At 42.3% G+C, this 12,921-nt stretch overlaps 1 protein-coding gene across 11 annotated transcripts in view; it reads right to left on the bottom strand.

The window, feature by feature from the left end:
* The window catches only part of lrrc7 (leucine rich repeat containing 7), an 83,535-nt gene that overhangs the window by 48,721 nt on the left and 21,893 nt on the right, over positions 1-12,921 (bottom strand). For 10 of the 11 annotated variants that reach the window (XM_027013561.2, XM_027013550.2, XM_027013557.2 and 7 more), the window contains exon 1: positions 4,852-5,431. The exons of the other annotated variant lie outside the window; for it this stretch is intronic. In XM_027013561.2, coding sequence (XP_026869362.1) covers positions 4,852-4,870 — 19 coding nt within the window. In that variant the 5' untranslated portion in view covers positions 4,871-5,431. Of the gene's footprint in view, positions 1-4,851; positions 5,432-12,921 lie in introns of those variants that run through there. 11 annotated transcript variants of the gene reach the window in all.

Raw genomic sequence — 12,921 nt, forward strand, 5'->3', positions numbered from 1 at the left:
CTAGAACCTAAATAAAAGAAAAACCTACGGGTGATAGAGTAATTCTGAAAACATATTTGGAGTCACTGTGCAAAAATACCTAAAAACAGGTATTTCTGGCATGGGACAAAATCTTTGTTAAGCCAGTGTTATTTACAAGTGATTTACAAAAATGTTTATATTTTTGATGGGATATTATACTAAAGTTTTATCTAAGAAAAGTCTTGATTACTGCTGCTAACTGCCTAAAAAGTAGCCATCTAAGATCTCCTGTTGCACCTCTCAAGCACTTGCATGCTGAGTCTCAGACTGGTTATCCAAACCTGACCAAGGCCAACAGGTGTTCAACTCTGCCTAAGAAAATGCTCATGTTCCCCTACTCTCAAAGAACGCGAATTTAGCCAGCATGAATGTAAAGGCTTCTTTTACTGTAACTGCAAACTCAGCACATCCTACAAATCCCAGCGCTCCCACAAATCCCAGCGCTCCCACAAATCCCAGCCTTATGAAGAGAAGAATGTATGGGTATGTGCAAAGGCAGCACTGCGCATCACTGAGTCTATAAAAACGGCTTTGAGATGATGTGACCTACAAAACTAAACCAAGTATTTATTATTTATATTTGAAAGGTTTGGTGCCTTAACCATTTACTTCAGCCTCTCCAGGTCCTGGTGATGGGCACATTTTGGACATGTTTCAGATGTCAGGAATCATCTGCAAACCAACATGAACACTGCTATGATTCTGGAGGAATGTTTGTCTCTGTAGCAAACACAGAATGCATGGAATACCATGGAAGGCTTTTAGTTTGTATTATTTGTGATTATAAAATAGTTAATGTGCCATTAAAACTGTCCAACAGAGTCTTTATCATGAGGATAATGTCAAGGAACAACCATAGCTTGAAGAAATTGAGTCTCAGCCATTTTTCGAGAACTATGTTAAAGACAGGATTGGAAAGCACTTTCTGATCAATTAATCTGCAAGATTTGGCTCATAGTTGAAGAGTTTTTGGTTAATTAGAGCCAAACATTACCAAAATTCATTCTCTCAACATTCCTGTTTTGTAGCTGTGCAACAAATACTGACACACATGCTCACACCAATCCAGGCACATTTCTAAAATGTCAGTTATACAATCTAATGAGCAAATCACGTTCACACTTAGATGAATAGCAAATGACAAACAACTCTGTCCATTGCCTTCAGGTCACATTTAAAGTAACCGATGGATTAAAAACAGCTGGAGTAGCACCGCACATCTAGAATACACGTACAAAATATAAAGCCCAAATAGACGATGTCTGCATCCTTAGTTCTATCCACATTGACATAGAAGCTGCATGAAGCAGTTACTAAGTGTAGTATCATTATTGGCAGTAGTAGCATTAGTTAACAGTCTAGCATTTCTAGCATAGTACTGTTGTGCCTTTAAGTCACAGATGTGTTGAACTCAGGCTCTTGGCATCATCACTCCAAAGGCATGGGATAGACACTGGTAGTGCCACATATGAACTGAAACCATCCCTATCCCTGTGCCTTGTGGGGGAAAGAGTACACTGACACTGCATCACACAAGCATTTCACTGCCAAATCACCTGTAAAAACACAAGCTTCTCTGCTGTGGAAGTCTACTTGACAAGTATGTTAGTGACAGAGAAAATCAAGTAGGAGAGCATAAAGTGCAATGGAGATATAGGTCTTCCAAGTACTCTTCTATCCCTGCAATGTAGGAATAGCATAAAAAAGAAAGTAGTACAGCCTTGACTCATCCTATTCGCACATTTCTATGGCCAAAGTAATGAAAGTCTAAGGAAACTAAGAAGCTTTATTGTGAGTGTTCCTAAGAAAACACAGAGCAGTCTGGATTTGAATAAGAGCCAGTGTGCTTTCTAAGGGGGGTTTAGGGCTGAAGGCTGCAAACGATTTCAAACTCAGTACTACATGAAACAGAGAGCTTGCTTCCCATGTATAGATTCCAACAGATGGAAGTATTATTACATCTTTAGAGAATGACATGGTTTTGTTTTTACAGACTACATACACACTAGCATATGTGTCGTGTTGTGTAGTAAATCAGATCCTTAACACACATACACTACTGCATTCCAGCTTAGCAGGCACTGTGTTCTCCAGAATTGCAAAATGTGAGAACAGGCACAATGGGAATCTTCTGTTAAGAGCTGTGTGAACATGCAAACTCTTGGGTGTTTCAGGCTTCACACTGGTGGCCAGAATCGTGCATGCTTCACTGGCTGGGCATGTCTCCAACATCAGCTAGGGTTCTTCAGCAGTCTGTAAGTCCCACTCAACTTTAAAGCGCAAAAGCACTGAAGTCCTGATAGGATCACACTTTAATATATCAGACTTTTTATATATTTTGCACTTCAGTCTTGCCCTAATGTAGGTGCTGCAAAAGAGGTCAAGCATATATGTTCGCATTGTTCAAAAATCTACAAATGTCAAATGAGGAAATGAAGAGAGGAAGGCATTTCAGTATCTTAACACTTAGACGCATATCCTTACTGCTTCCTACTCCTTCTGCCTCTTTGATACCTCCATTTGCATTCATCAAGCTCCCATATGCCTAAACCTAAAGCATCAGTGTAGAATAGTTTTGGACAGTGCTCTGTAATTTGCATTGCCATTTCTGTCCAGTGAGTGCTTGGCAAAATATTGGTGTGCAAGCAGTCCACTGTCATGTGATTTCTGTTAGCTGACTGATTGACAAAATAATGATGCATAATTAGTTGTCAACTGCATTCTCTAAACTTGAGCTTAACATGTTGCTCAGTAGGTGCCCAGTGCCTGTCAAATGATCTATGTACAAGTAGTTATGAACCACATGCTGTCATTTGGGGTATAGCCTTTGTTAAGAAAGTAGCAAATGTATATCAAAATATAACAAAATGTATTTTATTATTTTGTTATTGTCAATGAAATGTTACAGTTTCACACTATTATGGCACTTTGTAAATTGATTTGGGTCGGATAAAGGTGCTAGGTCACTAACTGCTAGATGCATTTACAAACATTTGGTAAAAGACCTGTGCTTTTAAGAGTTAAATGGGCTAAAATTACCCTTAATCAAAAATCACAGAAGAGTGACTGCACTCAGCATTTATTAAGCCAGAAGCGAAGCAGAAACATAAAACCAACTGCAGTGTTAGCAACTCGTCAGCACTGCTCTGCCAATGGGCCTATTTGACATAGCAGAGGAAGCAGATCTGAAAAAAGAATCTCACCAAAGAAGAGAAAATCATAGTTTTTTGTTGTTTTTTTTTCTTATGAAGAGAGCGAGAGGAGTTGGCACTTGGCAGGAGGACAGTGTATATCAGTACCCTTGGTGACAGACTGTTCCCTACTCTCCTGTCCTAGAGCAGCTTGGCCCACATCCAGCCTCAGCATCCCCTGCCAACCCAGCAGAAGAAAGGCCATTTATCTCTGGACAGCCACGAGGCTCATCATACAAACATCAGTCCACTGGCCCTGCCACTCAGCCTTTGTATCGCCGTCAAGCCTTCTTTTCTCCCATTGCTCAAGCAGTGGGACACTGCCGCACCTGATCTGCTTACACCTGTTCTGCTGGTTATCTGCGGCTCACACACTTTCCTAAGGAAATGGTTGGCCTGCACATACAAAAACAAGCCCCGAGAGACTGAATTCACCATGGCATCCAACCCTGGTAGCAGATATCAGTTCGATGCATCTGAGTGCCAGACCACATCTCCGTGCTAGAGTAAATCTCAGTGTAAAAGAACCATGCTCCATGGCTAGTCCTGTGTAATTATCACTAAACTATAAAAAAGTAGAAAAGTAATTTTAAAAACAATAAATAAAAAAAAACAGTGTATGTGCACACAAATACTTAGAAATATTAAAAACCATTTAAGATATGCAAGTATTACAGCCATTTAGAATGATTGCCATTCAGAAATAACAGGGTATTGTATACATATTACACATGTTCTTATTACAGGACATTCCACAATGAACAATTTTTTTTTGTAAGCCTTCAGAACTTTATAGATACCTACATATTCCATTTAGATTTTTTCCTAAAACTTGTACCATGCAATAGAAAATATAAGCATGAAACATGATATTAATTCATAAACAAAACTATTAACATGTATGAATACCAGTTATTAAATACTGTAAGTAAATACTGATCAAATAATGGATGGATGAATGGATGGATGAGAAAAATGAAGAACCAATTTGACATTTTAAGTGAGGGTATATAAATAGATGGATAAACAGATACAGCTCTATAATGGGTTGCACTACAAAGAAAGTATTAACTGGCAAAGTGCCCTGATATCAGGGTTGGAGTACAAAGATGTGATGGGATGAGCACTTCATGACTATTTAAAAGAGGAATATTGTTTCCATGGTTACTCTGGCTAAAATATGCTTAAATAGATGACTTGGCAGAAAAATTTAAACCTATGAGGTGCCTACAGAATAGTTAGTCTGTTTTGATCAGTTAGGCTTTATCAGTTATGATCTCGAGTAGTAGCCTGGTTACCTGTACTAGTAATGACCAAATGTCATATGTCACTTTTGCATTGTGTCTTGTCACCACACTACTGATTCTTGAATTTTGATGTCTGCGCTCACCCTAGAATATCTCGTTACAATACCTGAAATGAAACTTACAAAGGCCAAACCGAGCAGCAAATATAATCAGCCATGACGACTATTAGAATAACTCCAAACCTTTTAGGTAACCGGCATGGACATGAGCCTTTTAATAGGTTTAATTAACCGATACGGACAGTATAAGGACAGGTGAACATTGTTTTTGCGCAACGAACAGGCCGACTGAACACAGAATGCGGTGCATGTAACAAAACTTCCATTACTCACACTGAAGCGTTGAGTCCATTGGACTGATTCAACAAACTGCTTTTTATTCCAATTGTAATCCAAGACCCTGTCGTTGGTCTTGAGATAGTAGACGGAGGAGTGGTCGAAATCCACGGAGCATCACATTATAGCGCGGTCTGTCCTCGACTCGCAACGACTCAGCCTTCCAGCGGCATAAAATGCTGTTCTATTGTAATAGCAAGAGTGCAGCCACATTATCTGCTACAGAGCAATAAATTATGCAGTTTTAACCTAATAATATATAATATGCATTTTAGTTTACGACAAACCCACTAAGCCATGCCTTCTCGTTTTTCTGTGGAAAAAATGAAGTTTATGTTACATTAATAAGTCGTAATGCTCTTCACGCAGCGCGTTTTCTTTTCTTTTTTTTTTAAAAAAGAGAGAGAGATACGGACGTCTTTATCAGCTTACGCTGATGTAGCTCCCCCTCTTTCTCAACGCGTTCTGAGCCATATCAGAGCGATTTTTTATCAACGGCCATCACAATATCCATCGTCGTGAAGTAACAATGTTGCGCGAATCTGTTTCTCACCGTCCCCCGGTCGCATCGCGCCGCTCTCGGCTCACTATGCGGAGGAAGGGGGAGTCCGGGGAGAGGAGTGGTTTCATTTACGCCAGAGCATGAGAGAAGAGAGGGAGACCAGAAACGTAGGACAGTCCCCTGATGCTATTATGCTCATGAACTACATACGCCCCCGTTTGCATGGCCTCTTGTTAAATGTTGTTCTTAGTCACCCGGTCTACGGAGACCACCGACAGGTGGGCTACGACATCGAACGGATGAGACGCGTCGTGTCGTGGTAAAACACTAACCAGTGTGAAATAGAGGCCTTCCACTGTGCTGCTCGGTGAACGCGGGCCTATTGATTCTTTGCAGCATATGTCGAAGTAATCTGCCTCAGATAGGAGCCTCAGTAATTAAAATACATACGCAGATTGCCTTTCTCGAGCATCCATTCACTGAGAGAGCACTCCCTATATTGACTGGAGCATTCTCAGTTTAGGCAGTCTGACATCATTACTGTCACCCCCTACCGCGATACGGAATTTCAGAACAGTAAACTGGGTAGCATTTTGAGCTGAATTGCATGCCAAACAGACATTTTTATGAAGATAAGCAGAAGCAAAGGGGAAGGCTGTCCTTACAGTTCTATGAAAAAAACAAACAAACAAACAAACAAAAAACCCTCATTCTGAGCAATACTGGGGAAAGAAGCCCCAGAACATTGGGTAAGTGCAGGACATGGGTCTTGGGGTACTGGCCCATATCTGCGTAGCTTCACTCCTGTTCATTAAGTAGGCAACTTTGTTAGCAGAAAACTATCTGCCATTGCACATGATGCAAAATCTGCTACGTTACCAGGTCTGTTGCAATATGTTTTTGTCATTTCTGATGAGCAGCCCTGTCCACACAGAAAGTAATGGTTAGACTGAAACATTTTTCAGGAGAATAAGCTATAAACCAAATTCTGATAGACCAGATAAGAAAAGGCCACAGATATGTTCTGGTCAGCTAAAGAATACTCTTCACTTGTGCAATGAATTGGAGCTTGTTTTTATTTTGTTTTTCTGGTAAGATAGTAGGTATAACTCTATTCTAAGATACTTTAGAGAGTAGACAGTCAGATGACTCCAGTAATAGTGTGCTATGGTTTATGTGCTGTGCAGCAGAACAAGAATATCATATAGCCAGAGGGATACAACATAGACGTTATGAAAGCAGGAGCTATTTCAGACTAATCTGTTCACATTTCTGCACCAGACACTACACTGCAGCAACACCGATCTGATCTGCATCATGTCCTTCAATTCCCACAAGAGCAGTCAACCTCTGCCAACTATATTAAAGATCAGAACTGCCCAAGTGTGTCTACATACAGCATTTAATGATGATATCAGGATCTTGGTGTAGTACCTCCCGAACGCAGTAAAGATGTTAGAACATTCAGAGATGCTGCTGCAAGGATGTAGCTGGATCTTAGCAGTGAAGTTATCTTAACTGAACTAAACTCTTTGATATAAAATCATAAACAAACATGCAACCAATACACTGTATCCCTGGGCGAATGTATCTTTTCACTATGGGCTAACAAATTTACAATGTACTTTGAAATACATTGCATCAGTACTCAGTAGCTGCAAATTATTTTTACAGACAGAAAAAATCTCTGCAAGAACAATATTTGCAATGACAATTTTACTTAAGTCCCCTGTTTTAGTACAAGACTGCCTTTTTGGATATAAACTAAGACTAGCCGTACCCCAGACCAGACCCCACTGACAATGATTGGAATTAATCCAGAACTATAGTCTTAATCTGAATATAGAATGCTTTAATTTTGTTATTAAAGTTTCTGACCCTGTTATTTACGGTTCAGGACATTATATTATAATGTATAAAACATTAAGAAGAAGAAAATAACTTCATCATTCATTTATGGTCATCCAAAATGTGCATGATTCATTTATCAGGGAGTTACCGTGTGAAACTTTACACTAGTTTCTCCACTTCCCATCGGTCTACACTGAATTCAGCTCCACTGTGGTATGTTCTGCTCATTGTCATCTGTAATTACCCATTTCTTGTTTATAGACTCATTATGAGATGAATATTAACTGTTCTCACATCCCCCGTCCCCCCAGATTTTTATGAGGTCCTGTTAATGTAACAAGCCTTAATGAGCCTTATTCTAATTCCCACTTACTTGTAGTTGCTTGTTTCCACATTTTGACCTTGTCTATCTGATCCTCTGTTCTCTTACGGATTTGTGCTGTCTGCCTTTATTCTCAAATGTACTGCCTGTTGTGACAGTAAGTCCTGAAAAAAAAATGTAAGGCACTTGAAAAACAATATGAACGCAGAGATGTTCTAGGCCACTCAATAACAGCACACACAACAGCAACTTTTTATTGATCTGCAATTATGAAGTTGTGCTCTGTGAATTAATAGAAGAGATGGAGATGGCGGTAACCTTTATCTCCTGAGAGCTATTGAGACCTCGATGATTGTCAGGGAGATGAATATAATCCCAACACAGGCATTAGCTCTGCACTTCTCATTCAAGCTTCACCAAGGACACATCATGTTGAACCACTTAGACATGATTAAGCCAAAAACATCATAAACATTTCCACATTTTTGTTATAGTTTTTTTATGAGGACGTGTAAATAATATTTTAAACAGTTTTTCTATGATCATCATTTTAGGGACCAAATTATTTTAACCTTCAAATTGTAACATTCTAAAATTGGGTCTGGAGTAATAATGCAGTTAAATTGATGAGAAATATAAAAACAATAAAGAAAAAAATTAGATTAGCCTAGCCAACTACATTAGAATTCAGTACATAGTTAGACTTTAGGAAGGGCCTCCAACTATACTGAAAAGACATGGTCAACACAGAATAGACTGTCTACACTGAAAAGACATTGTCAACACCGAGAATAGACTGTTTACACTGAGAATAGACTGTATACACTGAGAAGACATGGTCTACACTGAAAATGGACTGTCTTCACTTAGAAGACATGGTCGACACTGAGAATAGACTGTCTATACTGAGAAGACATGGTCTACACTGAAAATGGACTGTCTACATTCAGAATACTCTCTTCTTAAGTTAAATCTAGCAGTTAAGCTTCTTTAACAGTCACTTAATGGCTCTTTTCCATCCTGCTGTTCCGTCACATAGTAGAACACTGTGGCAAAATTACAATACCCTTCGTCACTGAAGGGATCTGTCATGTGGGAATACATAAACAAACCTTTTCATTTGAAAGGGGCCTTATGGTCTGTCAGACAAGGGTTATTCCCTTTCTAACAGGGTATTTTCCTTAAATATATTGCAAACACTAAATGAGAAGACATTTCCCATAATAATTCAGCATTGGGGCAGTTTCTATTTGTATATCGATGTTGCCGGTATATACGCCTACTTATGTCATAATAAAAAATGTGCAAATGCAATGGGCGCAAAACTCAGTGTAGTAAGGAACTGTCCAGGAACTAAGGTTAATCATGCAAGACTTTCATACATGATTTCATTCTCTGCATCTCGTTATCAATAAAGAAAATTAATTTTAAAAATCTCTGGAAGTGGCACCTGGAAGGGAATCACACATACAGATAACATATAGTATACAATGCACTTAATCCTAGCTAATTAGTGATTTCTTGAGCAGAAATTAGAGCACAATAACAATATTCATACTTGGCTTTCATGTGGGCTCTTTGTTACCATGGTAACCTCATGCTCTTCCTCTTTCTTTCTCGCTAAGAGTGGCAGAGATAAAGTGTCCAAAGAGGAAGTTGAAGGCAGAATTAGATATTTGTGCCACATCCGTCAGGTAAGCCAAATGACAACTGACAGAGAGATGCACAGCATACACTGTTGTTCATGGTCATCAGGACTTCACATCACATAAAGCCCATTTCGAGCAGGATAAATAAATTGGTTTTGAGCAGGGTGGATTACGTACTATAGGTAGAGTTACTATGTAAGAAACATGCAGAAACAGCCAGTTAGATAGCAACTCATAACTGTGTTACAGTGGGCTGGAGAGTACTGACATCAAGATTCCTTCCTGGCTATTTGCTTGCTAGTTGCACATTACTGGTTCATTACATGACTTGGAATCATGTTTAGAAAATAACCTACTGGGATGACCTAACTAATACAGAAAGTGATGGTGGGTCTTTCCCTTTACCACATTCCACATCTAGGTCTCATTTCACATCTGTTCTACACACTTCATTTGACAGGACGACATCTGCACTGAGACTCTACTGAGCCTAGTTTGTGAATGCCATTCATTTCATTTCATATTTTCTGAACAAATTAGCTACATTAACACTTCAGATATAATTGCTGAACATTTTATGGTTTAGCTATATACTGCTAAAAAAAAATAAAGAAAAATGAAGGACTTAAGGATGAATAAGGAACACTTAATCATCACAGTATAACACAACTCAATTAAACTTCAGGAACATTGACCTGTCCAGTTAGTGTAACGGTAGGCCGGTCCCCTACTGGGAGGGACCGTACCACTTACTTGCCCTGCTCTCAGTCACCTGCATTTTCTAGGCTTTGCTAACTTTTATCGTAGATTCATCAAGTCCTTCAGTTCGCTAGCGAGGCCCCTCACAGATCAACTCCGGGGACCGGCTAGGGGGATCAGATGGACCCCCGAGGTGGAAAAATCCTTCTAGGAGCTCAAGACTGCCTTCTCCACAGCACCCGTGTTGCAACAACTGGACCCAGAGAGACCATTTGGCGTTGAACTACGGCATTGGGGACCACGAGCTACTATCAATGAAACTCGCTTTCCAGGAGTGGAGGCACTGGCTCGAGGGAGCATGACACCCCTTCACAGTGTTCACCGACCACAGGAACCTGGAGTACTTCCAGACTACCAAGAGACTGAATGCCAGACAAGCCAGGTGGTCAATCTTTTTCTCTAGATTCAAGTTCCGGGTCACCTATAGGCCTGGGGAGAAAAGCGCCCAGGTGGACGTGCTTTCCCTGCAACACAACGCAGAGGCCTTATCGACGAGCTCAGAACCTGTTCTCTCCCCCTCATGCTTTCTGCTGTCTCTGGAGTGGGATCTAGACCGACAAATAGAGGCAGCCAACCTACATCCACAGTGTCCACCCTCTAGGTGCCACTTAAACATCGGGGTTCACTGATCACGTGGGCGCATACATCAGTGGAAACGGGACACCCTGGCACTACTCGCACCGCACAGATTATAGGGACACGTTATTGGTAGCCTGCGATGAATAAGGACGTGGTGAGGTATGAGGCTTCTTGTGCGGACTGCGCCTGCAGCAAAACACCATGTATTCCGCCTGCAGGTAAGCTTCTCCCACTGCCTACTCCCTTCTGACCATGGTCCCACCTAGCTGTAGACTTTGTTACTGACTTACCTGTCTCGGAGGGTAACACCATTATCCTGACCATAGTAGATAGGTTCTCCAAAATGGTTCCTTGTATCCCTTTGGCAGCCCTGCCTGCCGCACTGGAGACAGCCGACCTACTGTTCTGCCAGGTCTTCAGGCAGTTTGGTCTACCTGAGGACATCGTTTTGGACCGAGGCCCTCAGTTCACATCGCGGGTGTGGAAGGAACTGCTGGATAAGCTGAATATCACGGTCAACCTAATGTCCGGCTACCACCTTCAGACCAATGGATAAGTAGAACAAGTCAACCAGGAACTAGGTAAGTTCCTGCGTCTCTACAGCCAACAACACCCCGAGATGTGGAGCACGTACCTCCCATGGGCGGAGGATGCGCAGAATTCTCTGCGCCACACGGGAACTGGTCTTACCCCTTTTGAGTGTGTCCTAGGGTACCAACCGCCACTCTACCCTTGGAACACCCCCACATCAGACCAGCTGGCAGTGGAGAAATGGTGCAAGGAGAGTGAGCGGACCTGGGAGGAAACGCATCAGTGACTACGTAAGGCGATCGCTGCTTACAAAAGGAAAGCGGATCGGAAACATAGAGAGACCCCACAATATGCACTCAAGCAGAAGGTGTGGGTTGCTACCAGGGACGGCTGTGCTGGCACCGCTGGCAAACTGGATGCAAGGTATGTGGGCCCGTATACCATCACAGACAAGATTAGTGATAGGATCCTATAATCCTATAGGATTGGCCTAATGGGGAGCAGCTGGGCATCCCGGGCCTTTCACGTGTCAGCCTTAAAGCCCGTGAGAGAGGGTCCCTTTGCCAAGGAGGGTGGTCCCTCGGGTGACCCACCCCCACCTCTGGAGATGGAAGGGGGCCCGGCATATAGGGTGCGGACCCTGCTAGATTCCCGGAGGAAAGGGAAGGGACTGCAATACCTAGTGGACTGGGAGGGGTATGGTGCAGATGAGCCTAGTTGGGCCCCTGCCTCCCAGTTTTTGGACCCCAACCTCGTCATCTCCTTCCATAGGCTATACCCGCTTAAGCCTGCCCCGTGTCGGCGGGGCCGGCCACATTCCAGGAGCCTGGCAGGGTCTTTGGAGGGGGTTCTGTCACGGTAGGCCAGTCCCCTACCAGGAGGGACACGCCCAATTCAGACAGGGACCGTACCACTTACCTGCCCCGCTCTCAGTCACCTGTCTTTTAATAGGAGACACCTGCTCCTCATTCTATATCTCCCTATTTATACTCCTACAGGTGCGGAGGGTAAACGCTGCGCATTAGCAGACGAGACCACGAGTGCCCGTCCATGCAACACTACTTTGCTCCAGAAGAATTTAACGTGACTTCTTTTTGTGTTTGTTCAAATCACATGGAGAATAAAGAACATATCAGTTCGACCTCGCCGATATCTACTCCTTTGTGCAAGGAGGAACAGGAGGAGCACTGCCAGAGCCCTACAAAACTATATCCAGCGGACTACCGGTGTGCATGTTTCTGAACTGTCAGAAACAGACTCCATGAGGGTGGCATGAGGGCCCAATATCCTCGAGTGGGACCTGTGCTCACAGCCCAACACAGTGCAGCTCAACCAGCATTCATCAGAGAAGACCAGGTCCACCACTGGAATAGACAGGTTCACCACTGGTGCCCTGTTCCCTTTACAGATGAGAGCAGCTTCACACTGAGCACGTCACAGATGTGAAAGAGTGGAGATGTCATGGTGAACGTTATGCTGCCTGGAACATCATTCAGCATGACTGGTTTGACAGTATGTCAGTGATAGTCTGGCATATCCTTGGAGGGTCACACAAATCTCCATGTGATAGCCAATGATACCCTGACTGCTGTTATGTACCAGGATGAAATCTCAGATCTGTCAGATTTTACACTGGTGCAGTGGGTGCTGGGTTGCTCCTGGTACAGGACAATGCCTGGCCAAAGTGGGCAGGCATTGCATGCCATTGACAGACCCTAAAGTTCCCTAGACCTGAATCCAATTGAGAACCTGTGTGATGTTCTCTATCAGTGCAACTGCAACTACAAATTTGTGCCACAGAATGTGCAGAAGCTCACTGATGCCCTGACTATGGTTTCCAATTACCATTGTTACATCATTTTGTTCAATTAAGT

The sequence above is a fragment of the Electrophorus electricus genome, chromosome 3 (assembly GCF_013358815.1).
Source record: "Electrophorus electricus isolate fEleEle1 chromosome 3, fEleEle1.pri, whole genome shotgun sequence".
NCBI classification, from domain to species: domain Eukaryota; kingdom Metazoa; phylum Chordata; class Actinopteri; order Gymnotiformes; family Gymnotidae; genus Electrophorus; species Electrophorus electricus.